At 57.3% G+C, this 13,889-nt stretch overlaps 1 protein-coding gene and 1 pseudogene across 1 annotated transcript; one reads left to right on the forward strand and one right to left on the reverse strand.

Annotated features, from left to right (window-relative positions):
• LOC139234664 (zinc finger protein 11-like) overlaps positions 1–13,889 on the forward strand; it is a 54,499-nt pseudogene that overhangs the window by 17,712 nt on the left and 22,898 nt on the right.
• On the reverse strand, positions 7,690–8,702 carry LOC139235146 (zinc finger protein 239-like). Its single transcript, XM_070866370.1, has one exon. It carries the CDS (start codon positions 8,604–8,606, stop codon positions 7,848–7,850), a length of 759 nt encoding a protein of 252 aa, XP_070722471.1. The 5' UTR covers positions 8,607–8,702; the 3' UTR covers positions 7,690–7,847.

A 13,889-nucleotide genomic window follows, 5' to 3' on the forward strand; every position in this document is an offset into this window, starting at 1 on the left:
CCCGTCTCTCTCTCTCACTCCCCTCCCCCGTCTCTTTCACCCCCAACCCCCCGTCTCTCTCTCTCTCACCGCAATGTCTCTCTCTCTCTCTCTCACCCCCCCGTCTCTCTCTCTCACCCCCGTCTCTCTCTCTCTCTCGCCCCCCGTCTCTCTCTCGCCCCCCCCCCCCGTCTCTCTCTCTCTCACCCCCCTGTCTCTCTCTCTCTCTCTCACACTCCCGCGTCTCTCTCTCTCTTTTTCACCACCCTCCCGTCTCTCTCTCTCTCTCTCTCCACACAACCCCGTCTCTCTCCCCTCCCCTCCCCCCGTCTCTCTCTCTCTCTCGCCCCCCCGTCTCTCTCTCTCGCCCCCCCCTCCCCGTCTCTCTCTCTCTCTCTCTCACGCCCCCCCCCCGTCTCTCTCTCTCTCTCACGCCCCCGTCTCTCTCTCTCTCTCACGCCCCCGTCTCTCTCTCTCTCTCTCTCTCTCCACCCCCCCGTCTCTCTGTCTCTCTGTCTCTCACCCCACCGTCTCTCTCTTGCGCCCCCCAGTCTCTCTCTTTCTCACCCCCCCGTCTCTCTCTCTCATCCCCACGTCTCTCTCTCTCTCTCTCTCACCGCCCAGTCTCTCTCACCCCCACGTCTCTCTCTCTCTCTCTAACCCCCACGTCTCTCTCTCTCTCTCTCTCTCTCATCCCCCGTCTCTCTCTCTCTCTCATTCCCCGTCTCCCTCTCTCTCTCTCATCCCCCGTCTCTCTCTTCCACTCTCTCACCACCTCCCCGTCTCTCTCTCGCTCTCTTTCACCCCCCATCTCTCTCTCTCTCATCCCCCGTCTCTCTCTTCCTCTCTCTCACCATCCCCCCGTCTCTCTCTCGCTCATCCCTCGTCTCTCTCCACCCCACGCCCCAACGCCATCATTCTCACCCTCCATCACTTCCTCCCGTCTCACTCTCTCTCTCTCTCTCTGTCCTTCTCCCGGTCTCTCCTCCCCCCAACCCCCTGTCTCTCTCTCTCTCCCTCTCTCACTCTCCCAGTCTCTCTCTGTCCTCCCCCCGTCTCTCTCTCTCTCTGTTCTCCCCCCCCGTCTCTCTCTCTCTCCTCCGCCCCCTCTCTCTCTCCTTCCTCCCATCGCTCCCTCCTTCCCCCCGTCTCTCTTTCTCTCCTTCCCCCCCGTCTCTCTTTCTCTCCCCCCTCCAACCCACCGTCTCTCTCTCCTCCTCCAACCAGACTCCCTCTTTTCCTCCCTCCCGTCTCTCTCCTCCCCTCCGACTCTCTCTATCCACCGCACTGTTACACTCCCCGCCCCCGTCACCTCCCCCCCACCCCGACAGCCGACTCTCTCTCTTTCTCCAACCCCCCTGTCTCTCTCCCCTGTCGTCACCTCCCCGTCTCCTCCCCACGTCTCTCTCTCTCTCACCACCCCCTCATCTCTCTCTCACCCCCCACCTCTCTCTCCCCGTGTTTCTCTTTCTCTCTCTCACCCCCCCGTCTCTCTCTCTCTCAACTGCTCCGTCTCTCGCTCTCTCCTTCCCCCCATCTCTCTCTCTCTCTCCTTCCCCCCGTCTCTCTCTCTCTCTCTCCTTCCCCCGTCTCTCTCTCTCTCTCTCCTTCCCCCGTCTCTCTCTCTCTCTCTCTCTCCTTCCCCCCGTCTCTCTCTCTCTCTCTCTCTCTCCTTCCCCCCCGTCTCTCTCTCTCTCTCTCCTTCCCCCCCGTCTCTCTCTCTCTCTCTCCTTCCCCCCGTCTCTCTCTCTCTCTCTCTCTCTCCTTCCCCCGTCTCTCTCTCTCTCTCCTTCCCCCCGTCTCTCTCTCTCTCTCTCTCTCCTTCCCCCCGTCTCTCTCTCTCCTCCCCCCCCATCTCTCTCTCCTCCCCCCCCGTCTCTCTCTCTCACCGCATCCCCCGTCTCCCTCTCTCACCGTCCCCCCGTCTCTCTCTCTCTCCACCCCCCCCATCTCTCTCTTCAATCCCCCGTCTCTCTCTCTCTCTTCAATCCCCCGTCTCTCTCTCTCTTCAATCCCCCGTCTCTCTCTCTTCAACTCCCCGCCGCCGTCTCTCTCTCTCACCACGCCCCCCCGTCTCTCTCTCACCCCTCCCGCCCTGTCTCTCTCTTCACCCCCCCATCTCTCGACCTCCACCCCCGTCTCGCTACCTCCACCCCTGTCTCTCTCACCCCCCCCCCCGTCTCTCTCACTCCCCCCCCCCCGTCTCTCTCACCCCCCCCGTCTCTCTACCTCCCCAGTCTCTCTCTCCCCCCCAGTCTCTCTCTCTCTCCCCCAGTCTCTCTCTCTCTCCCCCAGTCTCTCTCTCTCTCTCCCCCTTCCCCCCAGTCTCTCTCTCCCCCCCTCCCCTTCCACCCCAGTCTCTCTCTCCCCCTTCCCCCCAGTCTCTCTCTCCCCCCTCCCCTTCCCCCCCAGTCTCTCTCTCCCCCCCACCCCGTCTCTCTACCTTCCCAGTCTCTCTCTCTCCCCCCCAGTCTCTCTCCCCCTTCCACCCCCCCGTCTCTCTCTCACCACCGCCCCCGTCTCTCTCTCTCACCCCTTCCGCCCCAGTCTCTCTCTCCCCCGCAGTCTCTCTCTCTCCCTACCCCGTCTCGCTCCCCCCTCCCCCTTCCATCCAGTCTCTCTCCTCCCACCCACGTCTCTCTCTCCCCCCCAGCCTCTCTCTCTCCCTACCCGGTCTCGCTCCCCACTCCCCACCAGTCTCTCTCTCCCCCTACCCCGTCTCGCTCCCCCCTCCCCCCTCAGTCTCTCTCTTCCCTCCCCCACGTATCTCTACCTCCCCAGTCTCTCTCTCCCCCGTCTCTCCCCCTTCCCCCCCAGTCTCACTCCCCCCACGTCTCTCTCCCCCCTTCCCCCCCCAGTCTCTCTCCCCCCGCCCCCCCAGTCTCTCTCCCCCTCGTCTCTCTCCCCCCATCTCTTTCCCCCCTCCCCACCAGTCTCTCTACCCCCTTCCCCCCCAGTCTCTTCCCCCCTCCCCCCCGCCATCTCTCCCCCTCAGTCTCTCTACCCCCCCATCTCTCTACCTCCCCAGTCTCTCTCTCTCCCTACCCCGTCTCGCTCCCCCTCCCGCTCAGTCTCTCTTCCCTCCCCCACGAATCTCGACCTCCCCAGTCTCTCTCTCCCCCCCCGTCTCTCCCCCTTCCCCCCCCCAATCTCACTCTCCCCCACTCACCCCCAGTCTCTCTCCGCCTTCTCCCCCGTCTCACTGCCCCCACTCCCCCCCAGTCTCTCTACCCCCTTCCCCCCCGCCTCTCCCCCCCCCGTCTCTTTCCCCCCTCTCCCCCAGGCTCTCTCCCACCGTCTCTTTCCCCCCTCCCCCCCAGTCTCTTCCCCCCGTCTCTCTCCCCCTTCCCCCCCAGTCTCTCTCCCCCTTCCCACTTCCCCCCAGTCTCTCTCCCCCCTCCCCCCCCCAGTCTCTCTCCCCCTCCCCCCAGTCTCTCGCCGCCTCCCCCCCCCCAGTCTCACTCTCCCCCCCAGTCTCACTCCCCCTTCCCCTCCCTTTCCCCCCCCCCCCCCAATCTCTCTCCCCCATCCCCCCAGTCTCTCTCCCCATTCCCCCCAGTCTCACTCCCCATTCCCCCCAGTCTCACTCCCCATTCCCCCCAGTCTCACTCCCCCCACTCTCTCTCCCCCTTCCCTCTCGGTCTCACTCCCTCCACTCCCCCCCAGTCTTCTCTCTACCCACTTCCCCCTCGGTCTCACTCCCTCCACTCCCCCCCAGTCTCTCTACCTCCTTCCCCCCCAGTCTCACTCCCCCCACGTCTCTCTACCCCCTTCCCCCCAGTCTCTCTCCCCCCCCCCCCGTCTCTCTCTCCCCTTCCCCCCAGTCTCTCTCCCCCCCCGTCTCTTTCCCCCTTCCCCCCAGTCTCTCTCCCCCCTCCCCCCCAGTCTCTCACCCTCCTCCCCACCAGTCTCTCTCCACCTCCCCCCCCAGTCTCTCTCCACCTCCCCCCCCGTCTCTTTCCCCCTTCCCCCCAGTCTCTCTCCCCCCTCCCCCCAGTCTCTCACCCTCCTCCCCACCAGTCTCTCTCCACCTCCCCCCCCAGTCTCTCTCCACCTGTCTCTCTCCACCTCCCCCCCCAGTCTCTCTCCACCTCCCCCCTCAGTCTCTCTCCCCCTTCCCCCCCTTTTCCCCACCCAATCTCTCTCCCCCTTCCCCCCCCAGTCTCTCCCCCTTCCCCCACCAGTCTCTCTCTCCCGCCTCCCCCCCAGTCTCTCTCCCCCTTCCCCCCTCCGTCTCTCTCCCCCTCCGCCCATCTCACTCACCCTCCCCCGTCTCTCTCCCCCTCCCCCGTCTCTCTTCCCCCACTCCCCCCAAGTCTCTCTCCCCCTTCCCCCCAATCTCACTCCCTGCACTACCCCCCAGTCTCTCTACCCCCTTCCCCCCAGTCTCTCTCCCCCCTTCAACCCCAGTCTCTCTCCCCCATCTCTTTCCCCCCTCCCCCCCAGTCTCTCCGTCCCCCCCCGTCAGTCTCTACCCCCCCGTCTCTTTCCCCCCCAGTCTCTCTCCCCCCTTCAACCCAGTCTCTCTCCCCCCTTCAACCCCAGTCTCTCTCCCCCATCTCTTTCCCCCTCCCCCCCAGTCTCTCCGTCCCCCCCCCCGTCTCTTTCCCCCCCAGTCTCTCTCCTCCTCCCCCCCAGTCTCTCTCCCCCGTCTCTCTCCCCTTCCCCCTTCTCTCTCCCCTTCCCCCTTCAGTCTCTCCCCCCTCCCCCCATCTCTCTCCCCCTTCCCCTTCTCTCCCCCCCTTCCCCCCTTCTCTCTCCCCCTTCCCCTTCTCTCCCCCCTTCCCCCCCAGTCTCTCCCCCCCCGTCTCTCTCCCCCCTTCCCCTCCCCCTCTCTCCCCCCTCCCCCTCTCTCCCCCCCCTCCCCGTCTCTCTCCCCCTCCCTCCCCGTCTCTCTCCCCCCCCCTCCCTCCCCGTCTCTCTCCCCCCCCCTCCCTCCCCGTCTCTCTTCCCCCCCCCCTCCCCGTCTCTCTCCCCCCCTCCCTCCCCGTCTCTCTCTCCCCCCCCCCTCCCTCCCCGTCTCTCTCCCCCCCCCTCCCTCCCCGTCTCTCTCCCCCCCCTCCCTCCCCGTCTCTCTCCCCCCCCCTCCCTCCCCGTCTCTCTCCCCCCCCCTCCCTCCCCGTCTCTCTCCCCCCCCCCTCCCTCCCCGTCTCTCTCCCCCCCCCTCCCTCCCCGTCTCTCTCCCCCCCCCTCCCTCCCCGTCTCTCTCCCCCCCCCTCCCTCCCCGTCTCTCTTCCCCCCCTCCCTCCCCGTCTCTCTTCCCCCCCCCCTCCCTCCCCGTCTCTCTCCCTCCCCGTCTCTCTCCCCCCCCTCCCTCCCCGTATCTCTCCCCCCCCTCCCTCCCTCCCCGTCTCTCTCTCCCCCCCTCCCTCCCCGTCTCTCTCCCCCCCCTCCCTCCCCGTCTCTCTCCCCCCCCCCTCCCTCCCCGTCTCCCTCCCCCCCCCCCCCGTCTCTCAATTCAACCCTTGTTTGTGTAACTTAACCCCAGAGTCCGGGTACCATTCTGATAAACCCACGCACTCCCTCCAAGACCAATATACCCTCCCGAAGGTGTGGGGCCCAGAACTGCTCACAGTGCTCCAGGTGTGGTCTAACCAGGGCTTGGTGCAACTTCTACCCCCTTGTATCTAGTCCTCAGGATATAAAGCCCAGCATCCCATTTGCCTTTTTGATTATTTTCTGTCCCTGTTAAGGACATTTAATGATCTCTGTACATGGACCCCTCAGTCCCTTTGGACTGCCACTGTTTCTAGCTTTTTACCATTTTAGGAAGTACTTTGTTCAGTCATTTTTGGTCCAAAGTGGATGACCTCACACTTGCTAATATTGAAATCCATTTGCCACAGTTTTGCCCATTCACTTAGTCTATTAATATGCCATTTTATGCTTACATCTACAAGGCTTACAATGCTGCCTATCTGTGTGTCATCGCCAAACTTACATATGTGGTACCCTTTCCCATCATCTGGGTCGTTAACAAATTCGGTGAATGGTTGAGGCCCCAACACAGGTCTCTGTGGGACACCACTGCCTATTAGAGAACCTGCCCAGTGTCCCGTTTCTCTCTCCTGTGGCTCAGCAAATGCCCGAATCAGGTCAATCCTTTGCCTTCAATTCCTGCAGCTCCAACTTTAGCTGACAGTCTCTCATGAGGGTCTTTGGTGAATGCCTTCTGGAAGTCCATATAAACATCTATAGACATTCCCTCTCCACTACTTTAGTCACCTCTTCAAAAATTCAATCAGGTTCATCAGGCATGACCTACAATTTACAAATCCATCCTGGCTCGCTGATCAGCTGAACATTTTCAAGGTGTTCAGTCACCCTATCCTCAATGGTACTCCAGTGGACAACAGATGTTCGGCTAACTGCTCTGTAATTCCCTGGTGCCCTCTCCTTTCTTAAATAGTGGAGTGACATCTGCAATTTTTGCAATCTGAAGGAACAGTTCCTGAAGTGAGAGAACTTTGGAAGATTATAGTTGGGGCATCGGCGATGTACTCACCGACTCGCTCGAAGTCCCTGGGATGGAAGCCACCTGCCTGGGGAATTTGCCAAAATTGCTTCATTACTTTATTTGGCCGAGTTCCCTCACTGCTTCAGTTTCCTTAGGATGTATGGCTTGCTATCCTCTTCCTCTACTATAGATCCTGCTGCAAAATAATTATTCAACATGTCCTTATTTTCATTCACAGTATCACCATTATCAATTCAACAGGCCCACATTACTCCAGGCCATCCTCTTTTTATAATATAACTAACAGAAATTATGTTTATTTTGATATCCCTTACTGGTTTCTTTTCATACTCCCTTTTGTCCCTCTTAAAGCCCTTTTGCTGATCTTTGTATCTCTCTCAGTAGCCAGGATCTGTGTTTATTGGATCTTTCTATGCTTTTTTTTTAGGTTTATGTGGTCCTTACCTCTTTAGTCGTCCATGGCTGGGTTTTTTTGGGCAAGTAGAGTTCTTGTCCCTTAGAGGTAGAAACTGGTTCTGTATCACGTTAAATTATTCTTTGAACATCTCCCATTGATCTTCTGTCGATTTACCCATTAGCAGATTTGCCCAGTTCACTGAACAGTTTCGGTCTCATCCCATTGAGGTTGCCTTTAATTTATTCGTTGCCAATCTTTCCAATTCTTTGTCAGATCATCTTGTCAGATTACAAACGCCAGAGGTCACCTTGCACACATCAAGGATCACTCTGCGCCAATGCTCTTAGCCAAAAGGCCGAGAGCCAAAGCACCATTCCTGGAAGTACTGCAATACCAGGTTCGTGCCATGGAGGTGGATGGGTCAGGCCCCCCACACACCTCCTACCCAACACTAGAAACTTAGCAGCTGTTTCACATTTCTCCCTTTCAAACATAACGCTGAACTCGATTATATTATGATCGCTATTAGATAACACGCACCATTACTCTGTTGACTAAATCTGGCTCATTACTCATTATTACATCCAATAAGGGTTGACCCTTGTTGGTTCTGGGATGAATTGTTGCAGAAAACAATCCTGAACACACTGGAGAAATTCGCCCAAGTATACGAGAAAGACCAAAGTGGCGTTTGCCCCTCTCAGCGTGGCCCTGAAGGACGGTGTCCAGGCTGAAGTTCTGTTCCCGCCGTACGACCCTCCCCCAGATTGGCCCCCCTAAGCTCCAGCAAGGTGATGCGAAACACTCAGGTGAGAAAGACAAAAATCTACGGGAATCTGTTCAAAACAAAGCTGATTTATTTGACATATATCCAGAATATTAAACTCCAGCCCAGTTATAGGAGTTACTGCTATCAGCAGAACCAAGCCCTGTCAGAATGAACATGGTTCAGTCCTGGATGTAATTAACAGCAGCAGAATTTAACACCTGCACTCACAGGTGAACTCGCTGGTGTGCCAGCAGGTTGGACGACTGAGTGAAACCCTTTCCACACACGGAACAGGTGAACGGCCTCTCCCCAGTGTGAAGTCGCTGGTGTGTTAGAAGACTGGAGTGCTGAGTGAATCCCTTCCCACACTCTGAGCAGATGAACGGCCTCTCCCTGGTGTGAACTCGTTGATGTCTCAGCAGGTTGCCTATCAGAGTGAATCCCTTCTCACACACAGAGCAAGTAAACGGCCTCTCGCCAGTGTGAACTCGCTGGTGTGTCAAAACATCGGATGACTGAGTGAATCCCTTCCCACACACAGAGCAGGTGAATGGCCTCTCCCCGGTGTGAACTCGCTGGTGTCTCACCACCTCTGCAGAGCTTTTAAAGCTGTCCCCACAGTCAGAGCATTTAAAAGGTCTCTCCCCAGTGTGAATGAGCTGGTGTGTCCGGAGAGGGGAAGAATGAGTGAATCCCTTCCCACACACAGAGCAGGTGAACGGCCTCTCCCCAGTGTGAACACGCTGATGTGTCAACAGATGGGATGACTGAGTGAATCCCTTCCCACACACGGAGCAGGTGAACGGCCTCTCCCCAGTGTGAACTCGCTGATGTGCCAATAGGGTGGATGACTGAGTGAATCCTTTCCCACACATGGAGCAGGTGAATGGCCTTTCCCCAGTGTGACTGCGTCGATGCGTTTCCAGCTCAGACGGGTAATTGAATCCCTTCCCACAATCCCCACATTTCCACGGTTTCTCCATGGTGTGGGTGTCCTTGTGTGAACGCGCAGGTGTTGAATGAGGTGAGATGACTGCGTGAAGCTCTTCTCGCAGTGACTGCAACTCAACCGTCTCTCGTCAGTGTGAACTCGCCGGTGTTTAATTAAATCTGCAAAGATTTTAAAGCAGTTCCCACAGTCAGAGCATTTAAACCGTCTCTCGTCAGTGTGAACTCGCTGGTGTAACAGCAGGCTGGACGACAGGGTGAATCTCTTGCCACACACGGAGCAGGTGAATGCATCGATGAGTTTCCAGGTGGGACGGGGAACTGAATCCCCTCCCACGGTTTCTCCGTGGTGCAGGTGTCCTTGTGTCTCTGCAGGTTGGACGATCAGTTGAAGCCTCGTCCACACACAACACGTGTCCGGTTTCTCCCCGCTGTGAATGGTGCGATGGTTTTCAGGCTGTGTAACTGGTTAAAGCTCTTTCCACAGGCAGTGCACTGGAGCACGCTCCCTCGGGAGATGTGTGTCTCGGGGCTTCTCCAGTCACACTGATGTTTGAAATCTTTTCCCAGACAGTACACACAAACATTTCTCCTCCCACAGAGAGAGGTGCTGATATTGGGGCCCTGTCAGACCTTGATGTGATGTTGGGTGTGACTTTGTTCTGTAAATGCTGCCCTTCTCTCACAGCCTGGAGCAGCAGTTTACAAAAGCCCTGACAGTGAGTCCAGGATAGACATTCCCAACATTCTCTCCTCCTGGTTCCTGGCCCGGGGCAGGCTGCGCATGCGCCCTGCGGCCCCCTGACCGACCGAGATGGCGGCTGTCCGCTCCCCCCGGGGCCTGTCACCGGGAGAGAGCCCCGCAGCTGTCCCCCTCCCCGGGGGCCACAGCGGGTGTGTGTGTGAAGCGGATGATGGGGTGTTGTCTCTCGGGCCCGGGCCACACTCGGACTTTCTGTTCCCTGGAACTCGCTCACCGCCCGCGCATGCTCAGCTCAGCTCACGCTGCCCGGTGATTGACTGAACTCCGGACTAATAGGAAGAGCGGGGCGCGGTTGGAGGACCGAGCGGCTTGTTGGCCCTCCAACCAATCAGAGTGTGCGAGGGGGGGGGCTTGTACTTCCCCCCTCCCAGTGGGCGGGGCTGAGCCCGGATCTCCCACACTGTCTGAGCATGCGCGGGGGGATGGAGCCGGACCTGGGTCCGGCAGGCGGCAGGAGGTTGTGGGCGGGCTGGGAGGCTTCACAAACACCCGGTGTAGGCCGCAGGCCCCCTGTGTACACCGCGGTGACAGGCCCGAGTCAGCGTGGTCACTGGCCGCCATCTTGGGCAGGGCGGGTTCACGGCGCATGCGCGGCCACCTTGGGCGGGAACAGAGAGTGGGCGGGGCCTCAGGGTCTCTGTTCCCAACCGGCGCCCGGGAGCTGGAGCATCCTGGGTAATATGTTTCTGATGCCCTTCCACACATCCAGGTCAAAGGATGTTTGCCCCCAGACCCCACAGAGGTACCGGGGTCAGGGGACCTGGGGGGCAGGGTCAGTGGGCGGGGGGACCAGGGGTCAGTGGGGGGTGGGCGGGGGATCTGGGGGGCAGGGTCAGTGGGCGGGGGTCAGGGGACCTGGGGGGCAGGGTCAGTGGGCGGGGGGACCTGGGGTCAGGGGTCAGTGGGGGGTGGGCGGGGGATCTGGGGGGCAGGGTCAGTGGGCGGGGGTCAGGGGGGCAGGGTCAGTGGGGGGTGGGCAGGGGACCTGGGGGGCAGGGTCAGTGGGCGGGGGGACCAGGGGTCAGTGGGGGGTGGGCGGGGGATCTGGGGGGCAGGGTCAGTGGGCGGGGGTCAGGGGACCTGGAGGGCAGGGTCAGTGGGCGGGGGGACCTGGGGGGCAGGGTCAGTGGGCGGGGGGGTCAGTGGGGGGTGGGCGGGGGATCTGGGGGGCAGGGTCAGTGGGCGGGGGTCAGGGGACCTGGAGGGCAGGGTCAGTGGGCGGGGGGACCTGGGGGGCAGGGTCAGTGGGCGGGGGGGTCAGGGGTCAGTGGGGGGTGGGCGGGGGACCTGGGGGGCAGGGTCAGTGGGCGGGGGTCAGGGGACCTGGGGGGCAGGGTCGGCGGGGGGTGGGGGGGCAGGGGACCTGGGGGGTGGGCGGGGGTCAGGGGACCTGGGGGGCAGGGTCAGTGGGCGGGGGTCAGGGGACCTGGGGGGGGCAGGGTCAGTGGGGGTGGGCACTCTAGCTGCCTGCCTCTCTTCCGCGGTCACGAAAGGGAAAATGTTAGCCTGATATTCCTTGTTGGGAAAATGTTGGAATCCATTACTAAAAAAGTGGTAACAGGGCACTTCGAAAACCATGGTCTGATTAGGCAGAGTCAACATGGTTTTATGAAAGGGAAATCGTGTTCAACAAATTGCTGAGTTTTTTTGAGGATGTAACTAGCAGGGTGAATAAAGGGGAACCAGTGGATTTCCAAAAGGCATTTGACATCGTGCCACATAAAATGTTGCTATGCAAGGCAAGAGCTCGTGGAGTTGGGCGTAATATATTAGCATGGATAGAGGATTGATTAACAGATAAATGGCTCACATTCCGGTTGGCAAGCTGTAACTAGCCAGCTGCTGGTGCTTTGGCCTCAGCTATTTACTAATTATTATTAATGACTTTGTCATCAAAGACTTGGATTTATATAGCACCTTTCATGACCACCAGATGTCTCGAAGCACTTTACAGCCAATGAAGTACTTGTTGAAGTGTTGTCACTGTTAACGTGACAGCCAATATGCACATACACAAGCAGCAATGTGATAATGACCAGTGTTTTTCTGATGTTGATAACTCCCATGCTCTTCTTCATGGGATCTTTTACATCCATTTGAGAGATCAGACAGGACCTTGGTTTAACATCTCATCTGAAAGACTTTGACTGTCACATTCCCTCAGCACTGCACTGGGAGTGTAAGTCTCGATTTTTCATGCTCAAGTCCCTGAAGTGGGACTTGAACCCACAACCTCCTGACTCAGAGGTGATTGTGCTGCCCACTGAGCTACAGCTGACACATGAAGACACAAGTGTCATTTGGACAGTTGGAAAAGCAAAATTCGGTCAGACAGAGTCAGCATGGATTTATGAAGGGGAAGTCATGTTTGACAAATTTGCTGGAATTCTTTGAGGATGTAACAAACAGGGTGGATAAAGGGGAACCAGTGGATGTGGTGTATTTGGACTTCCAGAAGGCATTTGACAAGGTGCCACATAAAAGGTTACTGCACAAGATAAAAGTTCACGGAGTTGGGGGTAATATATTAGCATGGATATCATCATTATAGGCAGCACTTCGAAGTGAGGATGACTTGCTTTCACGCCAAAGAGGGATCAATTCACAGCTGTTTCAATGAAGGACCTCCTTCGCCCCTCCTGCTATGCCTGCCCGCACTGCAATCAGCGACCTGGCTTTGCAGCTGTCACCCCCCTGCAGCAGCACGCACTGCTCCCTGCAGCGGTATGTCGCCAAACGCTGCTCCCTCCAATGGCCCCGGCCTGCTGAGGATCTTGCAGGCCTGGACCGCGTCGATTTCCGGGCCGCCACACGCTGCTCCCTCCAATGACCATGGATGGAGATTGGCTAACTAACAGAAAACAGAGAGTCGGGATAAATGGTTCATTCTCGGGTTGGCAACCAGTAACTAGTGGGGTGCCACAGGGATCAGTGCTGGGACCCCAACTATTTACAATCTATATTAACGACTTGGAAGAAGGGACCGAGTGTAACGTAGCCAAGTTTGCTGATGATACAAAGATGGGAGGAAAAGCAATGTGTGAAGAGGACACAAAAAATCTGCAAAAGGACATAGACAGGCTAAGTGAGTGGGCAAAAATTTGGCAGATGGAGTATAATGTTGGAAAGTGTGAGGTCATGCACTTTGGCAGAAAAAAATCAAAGAGCAAGTTATTATTTAAATGGAGAAAGATTGCAAAGTGCTGCAGTACAGCGGGAGGTACTTGTGCATAAAACACTAAAGGATAGTATGCAGGTACAGCAAGTGATCAGGTAGGCCAATGGACGCAAAGCGGATGGAGTATAAAAGCAGGGAAGTTTTGCTCCAGCTATACAGGGTATTGGTGAGGCCACACCTGGAATACTGCGTGCAGTTTTGGTTTCCATATTTGCGAAAGGATATATTTGCTTCGGAGGCAGTTCAGAGAAGGTTCACTCGGTTGATTCAGGAGATGAGGGGCTTGACTTATGAGGAAAGGTTGGGCCTATACTCATTGGAATTCAGAAGAATGAAAGGTGATCTTATCGAAACATATAAGACTATGTGGGGTCTTGTTAAGGTTGCTGCAGAGAGGAAGTTTCCACTGATTGGGGACACAAGAACTAGGGGGCATGATCTTACAATAAGGGGCCGCCCATTTAAAACTGAGATGAGGAGAAATTTCTTCTCTGAAGGTTGTAAATCTGGAATTCGCTGTCTCAGAGAGCTGTGGAAGCATTGAACAAATTTAAGACGGAAATAGACAGTTTAGTAAACAATAAGGAGTTATGGGGAGCGGGCAGGGAAGTGGAGCTGAGTCCATGATCAGATCTTATTGAGTGGCGGAGCAGTCTCGAGAGGCTGTATGGTCTACTCCTGTTCCTATTTCTTATGTTCTTATGTTATGTATCCAAGTTTGATAACATAAGAACATAAGAAATAGGAACAGGAGTGGGCCATTCAGCCCCTCAAGCCTGCTCCGCCATTTAATACGATCATGGCTGATCCGATCATGGACTCAGGTCCACTTCCCTGCCCGCTCCCCATAACCCCTTATTCCTTTATCGGTTAAGAAACTGTCTGTTGTGTATCTGTAAAGCAAGGGATCCCAGCATCCCTTGGGAGCACTGTACATAAGCCGGCCCGTAAGGCCTGTTCCTCACTCTGGAGTGTCTTATTAAAGACTCAGGTCACTGTTACTTTAACCTCTCTGTGTGCAGTCTCATCTGTGTTAGGAACGCAATAACTGGTGACGAGTATACGAATCTAACGCAAAGATGCAGCAAACTGTGGGTATCCTGGAGAAGTTCTCGGAGGTTGAGGACTGGGAAGCCTATGTCGAATGGCTAGACCAGTACTTTGTAGCCAACGAGCTGGACGGAGAAGGAAGCGCTGCAAAAAGGAGAGCGGTCCTCCCCACAGCCTCCAGGGCACCGACCTACAGCCTCATGAAGAATCTTCTGGCTCCGGTGAAACCCACAGATAAGTCGTATGAGGAGCTGTGTACACTGGTTCAGGAGCATCTTAACCCAAGGGAGAGCGTGCTGATGGCGAGGTATTGGTTCTACACGTGCC

This window comes from Pristiophorus japonicus, chromosome 22 (genome assembly GCF_044704955.1).
Source record: "Pristiophorus japonicus isolate sPriJap1 chromosome 22, sPriJap1.hap1, whole genome shotgun sequence".
Classification (NCBI taxonomy): Eukaryota; Metazoa; Chordata; class Chondrichthyes; family Pristiophoridae; genus Pristiophorus; species Pristiophorus japonicus.

Bases quoted from the DNA above. Each gene is read 5' to 3' on its own strand.
- LOC139235146 (XM_070866370.1), bottom strand. From the start codon at position 8,606: ATGGAGAAACCGTGGAAATGTGGGGATTGTGGGAAGGGATTCAATTAC.